Source organism: Lepidochelys kempii, chromosome 18, assembly GCF_965140265.1.
Source record: "Lepidochelys kempii isolate rLepKem1 chromosome 18, rLepKem1.hap2, whole genome shotgun sequence".
Lineage (NCBI taxonomy): Eukaryota > Metazoa > Chordata > Testudines > Cheloniidae > Lepidochelys > Lepidochelys kempii.
In genome coordinates, this window is record NC_133273.1 from 13,699,342 (window position 1) to 13,713,472 (window position 14,131).

The 14,131-nt window shown below is 48.7% G+C and overlaps 2 protein-coding genes across 9 annotated transcripts in view; one reads left to right on the top strand and one right to left on the bottom strand.

Moving 5' to 3' along the window:
- Nucleotides 1–14,131, top strand: part of CASZ1 (castor zinc finger 1) — a 131,115-nt gene that overhangs the window by 102,828 nt on the left and 14,156 nt on the right. For all 5 annotated transcript variants that reach the window (XM_073316925.1, XM_073316928.1, XM_073316930.1 and 2 more), the window contains 4 exons: nucleotides 6,436–6,558; nucleotides 8,238–8,573; nucleotides 10,841–11,039; nucleotides 11,675–11,846. In XM_073316925.1, coding sequence (XP_073173026.1) covers nucleotides 6,436–6,558; nucleotides 8,238–8,573; nucleotides 10,841–11,039; nucleotides 11,675–11,846 — 830 coding nt within the window. The remainder of the gene's footprint in view (nucleotides 1–6,435; nucleotides 6,559–8,237; nucleotides 8,574–10,840; nucleotides 11,040–11,674; nucleotides 11,847–14,131) is intronic.
- The window catches only part of PEX14 (peroxisomal biogenesis factor 14), a 161,698-nt gene that overhangs the window by 6,711 nt on the left and 140,856 nt on the right, over nucleotides 1–14,131 (bottom strand). The window lies entirely within an intron of this gene.

The window sequence follows — 14,131 nt, forward strand, 5'->3', positions numbered from 1 at the left end:
GCCTAAAACTGCACTGCCTTTTTTGTATGTCACATTGCACACTTGTATCACATTTACTGTGTCCACTGTTTCTCTGGGTCTCTTATTGCAACACTGCCTTCCAGATTCCTCTCCTATTGAATATCCCCCCCATATGTATTAGCTGCATTTTTCCAAATATGAATCTCAATTTGTGATATTTTCCCCCTAGTCTCTATAGGCCCCTTTGTATTATTTCTCTTCCCTTGCACTGGTGCTTCCAGCTCCTCCATTTAGTATCATCTGTGAATTTGTTAATGTACTGTTTACTCCTTCTCCTAGATTACTAATGAAGATGTTAAATAAAATCAGACCTAACTCGACTCATAACCTTGCAGCATTCATGAGATACCTCCTCCCAGCTCAATACATTGCCGTTTGTCATTACCCTTTGTTTATGGTCCTTCAGCCAGTTTTCAGTCCATGTGGCAGTATTCACATCCAAGCCAATTTGAATTAATTTTAAGCATATGTGAGACTTTGTATCAAAATGCTTTACTAAAGTCCAAATATATTGCAGCCCTTCATCCACTAATTGTATAATTCTATCAAAAAAAGCAATTAAATTTGTTTGGCAAGATTTATTCTTTGTAATCCCCATGCTGTTTATTGCTCATGGTTCCTTTATCCTCTAGATGTTAAATGATGTTCTTCCCTCTCTTAATATTTGTTTCATGACTTTACTGGGAAGAGACATTAAGACCAGAGGTACGATAATTGCCAGGATCACTCTTGTTTTTTCCTTAAAGAATATGTACCATATTTATTTTTGCTAGTCTTCTGGCACCTCCCCAGTTCTCTATGACTTAAAAATCAGTAGTCCAGTAAGTCTGAAAGTTAATTCCCAGCATGCTCTCAGATGAGAATCATCCAGACTGGCTGATTTGTGCATATTTACATTTTCTAAGCATTCCCGTATCTGCTTTTCTGTAAGATCTTCATTTCATCCTGTCTGCTTTGTCTTTATTTTTCATGTTAGAGGAAGATTTTAAAAGGCGGTTGAGTAGTTCATCCATTTTTGAGACATTACCCACCATCCTCATTTTTTAATGGCCTTATTTTCTCCCTAAGTATGGTACCTCTTCTCCCTGATAAAATAACCCCTTTAGTTTACATTAACTTGTGCTGTTATTGCTCCTCTTATCAGGGCCTCTCTCTCTCTTATCTTCTCCCTGCAAGCTTTAAGTGACCCCATGTATTCTGGATCGCCTGCCACTTTCCTTTCCCAGTACAAGCTTTCTTTTGTTTCTTTTAATCTCAGATATTTAAGGTCCCACCTGGGACCACACAGGCTGCTGCTTGTTTTGTATTCCTGCTCTTCAGAAGAACTGTAGTCTGTCACACCTTAATTATGCAGATTCCCCAGTCCTTCCACACCCAGGGAGGTTTAAATACTTCCTGCTGTTGCACCTTACTCACTAGGTTTTTTAAGTCCCTGGAATTTTGGAATTTGCTTTCTTGAAATCTCATAACCTTATGCTGCCATTCCTCACTATGGTGAATCCAAGCAGCTCATAGTCACTGGTACTGGGCTGCCCTATTGTTCTTGCCTTCTTGATTAGTTCCACCCTGGTGGCAAGAGGCAGTTCCTGCATGGCTTCTCTGCTGGTTGGAGCCTCCCACTTTCTGCATCAGAAAGTTGTTTCTTCCTCGAGTGATTGCTCATGTCCGTTCAACTTAGGTGTGTGCTCGCCACATGCACCGGTGCCGGAAGTTTTTCCTTCAGCAGTATCCATAGGGGACTGACTCTGGTGCCCCCTGAAGTGGCACGCGTATGCCACAGCATATAGGGCACCACCGGCCCCTTCAACCCTCAGTTCCTTCTTGCCGCCAGTGATGCTGCATGGGACTGGTGCTGCTTCAGCTAGAGCTGTTGCTTTTCGTTCATTCGAACTCATTTGCCTTGCAAATATTACTGTATATAGTTTCCCACTAGTTTACTTCAACCTATTTGTTAAGTTAGAGACTTAGTAGGTCCCTAAAGGGACTTCGCCTCGGGATGGGGTATGCCTCAGTCCCTGCGATTGCTGTAAAAGGCCCATGCCCATTAGCGAGCCACATAATAGTTGTTTACAGTGCTTGGGCGAAAGTCACATTAGTGATATGTGCAAAATCTGCAAGTCCTTCAAGCACAGGACGAAGAAAGATTGTGACATTCATTTGAAGGCGCTCCTGATGGAGTCTGCGCACCAAGGTCACGGTGCTCTGGCATTGAGGTAAGGGCAGTGCCCCGCTGGTACAGTATTTGAGCCGGCACCAGTCCCCTTCCGTGGCTTCAGCCAAGAAGCCCAGGAAGATGGGACGAGGAAGGTCTCCAGCTTCCCGCAAGGGAAAGGACAAGTCTGGGGTGGACCAAGGCCCTGTCTCGGGCGCCTCCTCACCCCCTTCAGGATCACAGAATCATAGAATATCAGGGTTGGAAGGGACCTCGGGAGGTCATCTAGTCTAACCCCCTGCTCAAAGGTCGAGCGGTGTAGCCTAGCCGACTCCCCGCCAGCTACCCCGGATAGCAGCGGAGGTCTTCATCAGCTCCGGGTGCCGTCCATACCAGAGGTCCTCCAAGCGGCGCAAGGCATTATGTTCCTTCCAGTGCCACCCACTCTGGCCCCTGCAGGGTCCCAGTCCCAGGGTAAACCCACGTTGGGACCACTACAGTCTCCACCTTTCCGGCAGTGCTCCCCGTCACGGGGCATGTCCCGCCAACAGTCACCCTCTCACAGCCGACATGGTTCTGACTGCGATAGGCAGAAGCTTCATAGCCCTATCCGGTCTCCAGACCTAGGACAAGGGCAGAGAGGCTTAAGGCACAGCTTGCCAATGACCAGGTGCAGATCTCTAGAGGCATGCGCCCCCAGCAGGAGTTTCGGAGCCGGTGCCCAGAATCTCCATGGCACCAGTAGTGCTCCAGGGACAGGTTGAGGGACCGACGGTACTGTTCTCTGGACCATCGCCAATCCCCCAGGGTGGCATCACTGCATGATGCCAAGCCTGCTCTAGTTCCCGATCCCACTCCACATCCCGGTACCACTCGTTAAGCGTGAATCATAGATCGCCAGCCTGGGGCCATCACGGATCTGCTGACCGCCACTGGTCGCTGAGGCCCCAATCCAGATGCTCCTCGAGGTCAGCCAGATCCAACTCCAGGAGGGGCGACCAGTACCAATCAGCCCTGTCTTGATCACAAGGAAGTGACCACTCAGGTTCCCTAGAGGCGGGACAGGCTCCAGCACCTACAGTGCAGACTACATCGGCAGCACTGCAGCTGGGCCCATGGCCTCAGACTCGTCCAGGGACCACCTGGAGAAGGTCGTCACCATCCCCGCAATGGAACTTACATCGCTGAAATGGTGGACTAACCCCGGGAAAGTCCTGGAAGGAGTTCCCTTCATGAGCACTCCTTATTTAGTCAAGTTGGTTTTGGACGCCTCAAACCTCGGCTAGGGGTGCACCTCGGCATCCTCCAGACCCAAGGTATGTGTTCCCCAGAGGAGTCGACGCTGCACATAAAAGTCAGAGAGCTCAGGGGGGTGCACAGAGCATGCGTGGTGTTCCTACCTCACCTGCTGGGCAGACTGGTCAGAGTCCTCATAGACAACACAGCCTCAATGTTCTACATTAACAGGCAAGGTGGAGCGCGATCCTCGGCCCTTTGCCAAGAGGCACTACGTCTCTGGGACTTCTGCATTGACCACGGAATCCATCTAGAAACGAGTCACCTTCTGGGTGCCAGGAACACTCTAGCAGATCACCTAAGCAGGGACTTCTCCTCTCCCCACAAGTAGGTGCTTCACCCAGAGGTAGCCAGCATGATCTTCCAGAGGTGGGGAAGTCCCCAAGTGGATTTGTTCTCCACCAGGCAGAACAGGATGTGCCACAGGTTTTGCTCCAGACAGGGTCTGGGCAAGGGCTCCCTCTCTGACGCTTCCTCCTGCCATGGGCAGGAAGCCCGATGTACTAGTTCCCTCCAATTCCGCTCATCAGGAAGGTCCTAGCGAAAATCAAGAGGGACAAGGCGCAGGTTATCATGATCACCCCGGCGTAGCCTCGCCAGCACTGGTTTGGGACGCTATCAAGCTTGTCAATGACCCCTGCTGAACCGACCAGACCTGCTGTCACAGGATCACAGCTGACTCTTGCACCCCAACCTCGCATCCCTCCACTTCACGGCGTGGATGTTGCATGGCTGAACCCGGATGAACGGGCCTGTTTGGACGGGGTCCAGAAGATCCTCCTTGAGAGTAGAAAGCCCTCAACTAGGCAGACCTATCTGGAAAAGTGAACGACTTTCTCCCGCTAGGCATTCTTCAGTGCAGTCCATCTTGGACTACCTGCTTCATTTAAAGAACCAGGGCCTGGCGCACTCCTCTATCCAGGTGCACCTGGCGGCCATTTCGGCCTTTCATCCGCCAATCCAGGGGCAGACTGTGTTCTCCCATGACATGATGGTAATGTTCCTTCGAGGCCTCAAGAGGCTCTTCCCTCAAGTCCAGTCCCCGGTCCCTCAGTGAGATCTCAGCTTGGTTCTGTCCAGGCTTATGGGTCCGCCCTTTGAGCCTCTGGCCTCATGCTCTCTATCTCACCTATCATGGAAGGTAGCTTTCCTCATGGCAGTGACGTCAGTGAGGTGAGTCTCCAAGCTGCGAGCCCTGACCTCAGAACCACCATACACAGTCTTCAGTAAGGACAAGGTCCAGCTCCGGCCCCACCTGGCCTTTCTTCCCAAGGTGGTGTCCACTTTTCACACATCTTTCTTCCGATCTTCTGCCCTAAGCCCCATGAGACCAGTGAAGAGAGTCACCTTCACACTTTGGACATAAGAAGGGCTCTGGCTTTCTACCTAGATAGGACAAAACCCTTCCATAAGTCGACTCAGTTTTTCGTCTCTACAGCTGAAAGGATGAAGGGCCTCCCAGTGTCCATGCAAAGGATTTCTAACTGGATCACCTCTTGCATTAGGACCTGCTACAAGTTAGCGGGAGTCCCTCCACCGCCAATCATCAGAGCCCACTCGACTCAGCGGCCTTCCTGGCACATGTTCCGATCCAGGACATCTGTGAAGCTGCAATGTGGTCCTCGGTGCACATGTTCATGGCCCACTATGCTATCACACAACAGGCCAAGGACGATGCTGGGTTCAGTTGAGCTGTGTTGCAATCTACATGTTTGTGAATTCCTTACCTGCCTCCAGGGGTACTGCTGGGAGTCACCTAAGTTGAACGGACATGAGCAATCACTCAAAGAAGAAAAAAGAGTTACCTTTTCCATAACTGGTGTTCTTCAAGATGTGTTGCTCATGTCCGTTCAACGAACCACCCTCCTTCCCCACTGTTGGAGTTTCCGGCAAGAAGGAACTGAGGGTGGAGGGGGCTGGTGGCATCCTATATGCTGCGGCATATGTGTGCCACTCCAGGGGGCGCCAGAGCCGGTCCCCTACGGATACTGCTGAGGGAAAAACTTCCGGCACCTGTGCATGTGGCAAGCGCACACACGTAAGATGAATGGACATGAGCAACACATCTCGAAGAACATCAGTTGCGGAAAAGGATAACTGTCTTTTCCTGTATAATTTAGGGACTTTCTGATGATGCCTGTTGGGCTGTATGTGTTACACAGTGGACACCTGAGAAGTTACAATCCCCCTCGAAGGTGCTACGCTGTGGTTTCAGTAGAGATATGGAAAAGCCAGGACATTTGGCTCTAGATTCAACTCCTTTCCATGCCCTTCAATGCCTTCTGAGTCAGAGGGTGTGGCTTTGGACCCACCTCAAGTTTCAAGTCCCACTGGAGTTGGCCAAGGAGTTACTCATTTTCTCTGTCCTCCTGTCTTGTTAGTCTTTGGTTTGTACTCCTTGTGTTCTCAAGCCCTGATCTCTGGCTCCACCCCCACATTTCTTCCTTTTTTGGTACTCCCAGTGCCATTCTAGCTGTGAGAATCATCCCATTCGGTTTGAGTGGTGCTCCCTAGGTGAGAATCCCCTTCCATCTGCATCTTCTTTCTTGCTCCCCAGGCCCACTGCTTTTGTGCACAGATGCTTTAGAATGTTACTACTTTTCATCTTTTGTTTCAGGAAAACTCCACGAGCCTGCTCCTATTGAAGTGAATGCTAGTTTTGCCATTGACTTCAACATGAGAGAGTTAAGGCTCCCAATTTGTATGTTGAGGTACATGCCAAGTTCTTGTAATTGAGCAATAGTGCCAGAGATATGCATGTGTACACGCACACACAGAGTGATATCAGAGCTGTGGCCTGTCCAGCTCCTCGGATCCAGAAAGTTAAAAACAAAAGTTTAGATGCTATGATAATATAAATAATAGATAACACTAATGTGCCATTGTTTGTTTCCCCACAACTCCCTTCAAATGATACTGCCACCATGGGGCTCTTTGTAAGCCATATGCTTGTCTCCTTTGGCCAGGTTTGGTACGAAGGATTTCTGTGATGCCCACTGCGACTTCCTCCATAAAGTGCATTTCCACTGCGTGGTGGAGGAATGTGGTGCCCTCTTCAGCACCTTGGATGGGGCCATCAAACATGCCAAGTAAGTGGAGGATCAAGAATTCAGAGACACACTCCAGGGAAACCCAAAGGTCACACAGTGTAGGCAGGCTGGGTCGGGACTGCAATGGGGGTTCATTCTGTAACTGCCTTTATGAGTGGGAATGTGGGTTTGCATGGTGGCTGAGAGGGCAGCTGTTGGAGCATCCACAGTCCTGTTTTAAACATATCCGGCTGAATTGCCTGCAGAATAGCTGGGCGTACTCTTTAATTTTCAGTGACTCACAATAAGTGTGCACCGGCATTGTGCTCAGCCTTTGGCAAATGTGTCTCTCATCTGGTTTGCAGTGTCAGCAGGGCTGAGAACTGGCCAGTCCTGTTTTCCCCTAAGCTGCCCAGGAGACTGTGCACCAGGAACACAGCTTCCCAGCATTGTAGAAATGTGCAATAAGAATTACCAACATAGGAAAGACAGATGGGAGCACCCTTTAAAAACCCACCATTCACTGCCCCTCGCACCCTTCTTGGAATGGTGTTGGCAGTGCTGCAATCACTGCAGAGTGGCAAACGTTGCATTTTTAATGGTGCCCACTGTATTTGTCTCGCCCTTGTCTCTGCAAATCCTGTTTAACAAGCACCTTCCCTGATTACCCAACATAGGAGAGAAGCTGCTTTCTAGGTCCCTATTTCCATGGCTCTGTTTGCTTTAAAGATCTTCGCTGCATGTAGGCAGGAGGCTTGGAGCTGAGGATTCAGCCAGCTCAGCCCTAACATCCCTCTCAGCATGGGCAATATAGCCCAATATAGGCCCTTCTTGTCGCCCTCAGAGTACTTTGGAGAGCAGTGGATGGCCAAAACTGAAGCAGCCAAAAAGTACTTGCATGTGGGCCAGATCCTGAAGTCTATACCGCACCCAGAACTCCAACTGACTCCAGTCTGAGTCTTGCATAAAGAAGAACTTTGGGATTTGGCCCCATTGTTGCTACAAGGAGAGCAGCGAAGGAAGGATTGGCCCCAAGTTCCATCTGCACTATCTGGAGGCAGAGAGATTAGAAAGTCTAATAGATATTATCTACCCCAGTTTCCAAGGGCCACCTCCAGCAGTCCCTACTCAAGCACAGTTCTTACTGAAGTCAATGAGAGATTTTCCCAAGTAAGGACTGAGCCAGGACTTCAGGGTGTGACCATATGACTGTGGAAGTCTGGATAGTTTTAAATGGAAGGAAACTCAGAGCAAACAGAGCTGGACTCTAGGCCATCAACTCTATCCAGAGCAGGATTGTTTCCTGTTGCATTTTCCACTGCTTTCTTCAGCCTATATACCAATGTCCCAAACAGTGGGGTTCCCATGCCTTCACAGACTGGTGGCTCTCACTGGCAGGAAGATTTTAGACCTACATAGCTCACCTCAATTTTAGTCCATTGCTCCTAGCTACACCCCCATGTGCCTCCTTAAATAATTCCTCTCCCTGTCTGCGACCAGATCTTGGGGGGGGGAACCTAAAGTCCGTGGGAGCTGGGGCTGCTCGGCAGCTGTCCTGCACTTTTCAAAATTTGGGTCATGGTTTACACCTGTCATGTACTCTGAGCTTGTTGTCATGTTCCCCTGACCCTTGGTCACCACTTAGCCAGCCTCTCCATAATCTGCCCTTTTTTTAGTCAAGGAGTCGGCAGCGTGTGCTTGCTCTCTCTAATTAGAACGGTTGTCTCTTCTCATTGCAGTTTCCACTTCCGAACAGAGGGTGGAGCTGTGAAGGGAAACTCTGAGTCTCCTTTCCCAAGTGCTGCAGAGACCAAGAATTCCTTGGCCCCCTCGTCGCCATCCACTACTTCCGTCACTATGGCAAGCGCTCCCACCCTGGATGTGCCCACTCCGAGCCCAGCGACTGTGCCCTCTGCCCCCACATTGCTAGCTTGGAAGCAGCTGGCTTCCACCATACCCCAGATGCCTCAGATCCCAGCATTGGTGCCTAACCTGGCAACTTCACCCTTGGCAACGACTTCCCTAGAGAACGCCAAGCCTCAGGTCAAACCTGGATTCCTCCAGTTCCAGGAGAAGTGAGTTCCTTGGGCAACAAGGGGATGATTGTCTTGCCTGCCCCAAGAGCCTCCATGTGCCCTCTTCAGCCCCAAGAGAGTAGACAGAGGCTTCTCCCTCCCCACTTCACCTCTGTTCAATGCTTGATCAGCCACTCTGTGTCCACCTGAGGCTTTCTCTTTGCAGCTGGGTGAGAGACAGATCCAATGAGAGGCTATTTATTCCACGCCCCAGGGTGCTCTCAGCACTTCTGCCCTCCCCCAATCTTGCAGGAAAGCAGCTATCCCAAAGTCTAACGAATGACTTCTTGAGCACTTAGAAAACCAACTGGATGGTTGAACACATCTGGGAATCCTTTTAGATAAAGTCAGGGGCGGAGGGTAAACCTGCTGACATGTTGTCTCAATTTTGCTGTACCTCTGGGGTGTGAAAGCAAAGGTATTGGGCTTTGCATTGTCATTGGTATGGGCCAGAGACTGCAAATCCTGCAGAAAGAAATCATGGTTGCCTGGTTCCAGGCTTTGTTGCGAAGCTAGACTTAGGCGATGTTTGCAAAATGTTTGGTGAAACTGGTCTGGGTTTGAGGCCAAGTTGGACCAGGTTTGGGATGAGTCTGGGCAAAATTAGGCCAATATGTGATGAAAACCAGGAGAAATTTAGTGAGTGATTTTTGACCTGAAACAAGGTGAAACTTGCCATGTCCAGCTATGTTTCTCTTAAAGCAAGGACTGTCATCTGCAAAGCTAACGAGAAATGGGTTTGTACAGATGCTTGGGAAGGAAATTCTTCTCGGCTCTGCCCACAGTAACACCTGCTGCCTCTTCTTTAGAACGTCAAATCTGTATCTTGGACTATGCAGCGCATCTTCCTTTTCTCACTAAAAATGATAAACTGGAAAAAAAGAAAGTGCTCACATGCTTTGATCAAACCAGGAATGGGGGAGAAGGGGAGCAGATGCATCACTTCCTGCCTTGGAAGAGCTTTGGCATCCCAGCTGGGCTGCTGTGCAAGGGTAGCAGGTCTCCTGAAGTGCTTTGCCCCCATTTGCAATGTTATTTGCTATTATTTACAAGGTAATTCAAGGGCTAAGCATTTGCCTAAGTGCAGCTGTAAAATAACACCACCACTTAGCACCTTGTTAGAGTTTTCTGCTTCAAAGCCTTTTGCAAACATTCATGAAGCTTCATAAGACTCCTGGGAAGCAGGCAAGTGTTATCTCCATTTTACAGATCGGGAAAAAGAGGCAGAGAGGTTAAGTGACTTGCCCAGGGCCAATGAAAGAGTATGGGTCACATCTGGGATTAGAACTCTGCAGCTCCTAGCTCTCCATCATGTGCTTAGGCTGTTAGGCCATGTCTCTCTGGGCCAGAAATTGACCCACTTATGTCTTCTTTCAAGCAAGCTTACTACAGGAAGCTCCTGGAGCAGGGAAGGTAGCACTGGGGACTGTGACTTGAATGCACAAGATGAGTTTTTGGCCATCTTATATACTAAGCCCTAGAAATTCCCCATAGTCTATATTTACATGGCCTCACAGTTTGAACTATGGGGGTATGAATTGCTACACAAACACACATGCTGCGTTGCAATTCCCCTGTGTGGACACTGCAGGTGCAACCTAAAAGGAACCTAGTTCGCAGTGACGTAGTCCTCTTTAAACAAGTGCCTTTTCGTTTGCGCCTGCAGCATTCACCTGGGGGAGTAACAACGCAGCTAGTGTGCACTGCAATTCACATCCCACAGTCCGAACCGTGACTTAGACAAGTCCTTAGAGTTCACAAACTGTAGCCAAAAAACAATGGAACGTGACTGCTCTGGGAGAGGCACCAAGGCAATTTAGATCATCAAAATAAATCACGATTGCACAAATTTTGCTTAGCCAAGGGCTCCACTGGCAATTTGCAATGTGCAGCCCGAGTGTTTCACCTAATCTGTGCAAAAAATGGAGCCAATGACAGCTCTCTTCATCCATTAACAGGAAGGTGCAGAATGTGGGGTCAACAGGTCCCATCATGATCTGAAGGGAACCACAGAGGCTCCAGGTCCCAGCATGCAGTGCTCCATCTTCACATACTCCTGTCAAGAGCGTGCACTGCCTGCTGGGGCTGATAGTGTCTGCAGGCTGCAGCTCCATGTTAACGAGGCTGGCCATGGGAGCTCTGTGGGCCGCATGTGGCCCATAGGCTGCACTTGGGCTACCCCTCAATTAAATGAGTGAATGTTGGGAAAGAAGCCAAGGTGTGAGGAAAGAAATGAGGATGATGTCTGGATTTTGGCTGTGTTCCAGTGACCCCTGTCTGGCGACAGACTGCAAGTATGCCAACAAGTTCCACTTCCATTGTCTCTTCGGGAACTGCAAGTACGTGTGCAAAACCTCTGGCAAAGCAGAGTCCCACTGCCTGGACCACATCAACCCCAACAACAACCTGGTGAATGTGCGAGACCAGTTTGCTTACTACTCCCTCCAGTGTCTCTGTCCAAACCAGGTAAGAGTAATCCAAGAAGAGTGCCCCTAGAGGTGGGCCAGGCAGGGGCTGTGGAGAAGAGGGAAAGGATGCAGGAGAAAAGGAAAAGGTAAAAGCCTGGCAAAGACAGGAAGACAACCTGGGGCCAATTCATCCCTAATGTTGTTCTACTGAACCACTGAATGAATCTGGCCTCTGATGCACAGAGCTATTTGAAGGGTATAAATTAGAGAGAGCAAGACTTGGGAAATCAGCTCCAGACCAAAATATAGGCAGTTTGTATTTGTTCAGAGCGGGGGTGTGGGAAGGTGTTGATTTTGGGCCTATTTCTAGTGTAAACGCTAAGTAAGGCTATGAGATAAAATGAAACAGGCAAATGGAGGTTGAATATCGGCAAAGGCTGCCTATTAGATAGTGGAATAGTTTCCCTAGGGAAATGGTGGAAGTCCTATGATTTGAAAATAGATGGCCCGCTGAAGAGCAAATGCACTGTGCCCCTTGAAGAATGGACAGTGCGTGACATGGAACTGGAGGCCTTGCCCACCTGTGACATTAATGGCTCTGTGACCTTCAAAGAGAAAGCAAGTTGCAGCAGGCAACTGAGAGCACGGTTGCTGGATAAATCTAAAACAACCTGTCTCATTGGTTCCTTACAGCACTGTGAGTTCAGGATGCGAGGACATTACCACTGTCTTCGGCCTGGCTGCTACTTTGTGACCAACATCACCACCAAACTTCCCTGGCATGTGAAGAAACATGAGAAGGCAGAGCGAAGAGCAGCCAATGGTTTCAAGTACTTCACCAAACGGGAAGAGTGTGGCAGGCTAGGTAAACCCACCTTGTTCATCCAAATCATTGGATATACTGCCTGACAGCTCCGGCTGATAGCATACTCACTCTCTGGGTCACTTTCTCAATCTAAGGGTGTAGCCATTCTCCCGATACACTAGAGACTTCAGTCATTATAAACCTTCCTTTGACAATATTTTTCATATTCTCTCTGGGCAGAGGCACCTGTAGTTTAGCTTACGGGACCATTTGACCCTATCTTATCTTGAAAGAATGTAAGTGAAATTTTCCCTCAATGTTTATAGTTGTAGTACTTCTACATCCACTATCAAGGATGTATTTAGATCACGTGACCCTGTCTTGGCCAACTTGGGGTGGGGGAGCCCAAATAGGTATTAAAATGACCCACTTGGGCTTTGTAACTGTTCATTTATATAATCCAGAACATGAGTGAGCCTCAATGCACTTGACACAAAGATGGATTAAATAAAACACAGAATTATCATCCCCATTTTACAGGTGCACAGAGGTTGATTTCGCTACAATCATTTTGTAGGTTTTAATAGCAAAATCAGGAACAGAACCCAGTGATCTTGTTTCCCAGGCCCCTGCTCTAACCATTACAGAACACTGCCTTCTGGAGCCAGGAACAGAAGCCAGGCATTATGGCACCATCTAAATTGTAGACTGCACTGCTTCACTATAGCTGAGACACAAACCGACAGAAGTCAAAGATACAAAGAGTTAAAAGGAGAAACATCAGCCCCACACATAGAGGAAAAGTTAGGGTTGTGCCCCACCGAGGTTCTCTTCGGTGCCTAAATATTGGAGTATATGAGTATATATCCATTTCTGCCCTGGCTGAACAGGCTCCAGCTTGTATCCCCAGTGTTCTGATCAGGGGCCAGGGTCCTGTGAGCTTAGCTGCTATGGCCATCTCCACACTGGCAGGAGAGGGCTGGAAGGCCTCTTCATTTCTGCTCAAAGAAGCCAGCCTGTAGGCCTTGCCCCTTTCTTCCAGATGGAATGACCAGGCTCTGGAGGAGCAGCTTCCCCCTTTGATTGTTCGAGGTCTTTTCTTGCACCATGTGCTCTGCTGAACTTGTTGCTTGTTTTGGGCTAGAGTAGGCTGGGGGGGAAATGTTTTCAGTCTGGAAGCAAACAGAGAATGGTGGAAAATGTTTCTGTTTTGATGACTGCTACTCCCTTGTGTGAGAAGGAATTTTCACACCTCCCAATTTTGCCTGATTCCAGGCAGTTTAAGATGAAACTCTTTGATGTGCATTGCCAGGGCTGCATATCAAAAGGATAAATATTCCACCCCCCTGGCCTCTGCAGTAGCTTCTTTCAGTGCGAACCTTCCACTAGAGTGTCAGCTCATCCAAATATCTGATACAAGGCGCTGTGCTGGGCTCCTAGGTTTGCCCGCTAGTTAGATTCATCAGGTAGCACCAAAGCAGTTATGAAATATCAGCGCCTAAAAGCATCCAGCAAAAAGCAGGGAAAACAATTAGAGTCCCCACAGACAGCACCCCAGAGCCTCCATCCCACTGCATGGGACTCACATGGCCATTGTTCATTTTTGGCTTAAGTAAACCAATCAGCCCTGGTCAGAGGTTTGGCCTCAGCAGCCCCAGCAGGATAGCTCAGCCTCTTTGTCGTTTCCTACAGTTCTCTGGACACAGCTTACTCTAGAAGCAGTCAATTATTTTATGTCAAGGTCCAGATTTAAGAAAAAATATTAATAAAATAACAATAATGATAATAAATAAAAAGATTCTGGGATCCATTCAAAAGCATCTGGCGGTCCGGATTTGGCCCACGGTCCGCCTGTTGACTACCCCCAGTACGCTGTTGAGAAGCAGGAGAGGGGGAGTCAATGGCCAAAAAATACAAACCCATGACAACCAGAACAAAAATGCTCCCCTTCAGCTTTTAATTCATGAAAAATGTATGCTTGAGCGATAGGTCGTCCATGGTAATCAAGGCAATAAGTGTCAACACACCGAGGCCGGTCCTTACCTGGGGTCTCGGTTTACAAATGTCAGGAGATTGAGCAGTTGCTGTTATTTACTCAACTTTTGGTATTTCAGGTGATAGCCAGGGCTAGACAAAGCGGGGCGATGATATATGATACTCAGCCTGCCCCGCTGCCCTAGCAACGGGCAAGTCTTCACTTGCCCTTTGCTGATACTGTTTCAGTCCCGCCAGCACTGTTTGTTCTTCATCCCAAAGAACAGCACAAAAATGATGGGGAGGGCAGATGAGGTAGGAGTGTGGGGGAGGAGGGCCGGAATATCTAAACAAACACAAACTTGGCTTAC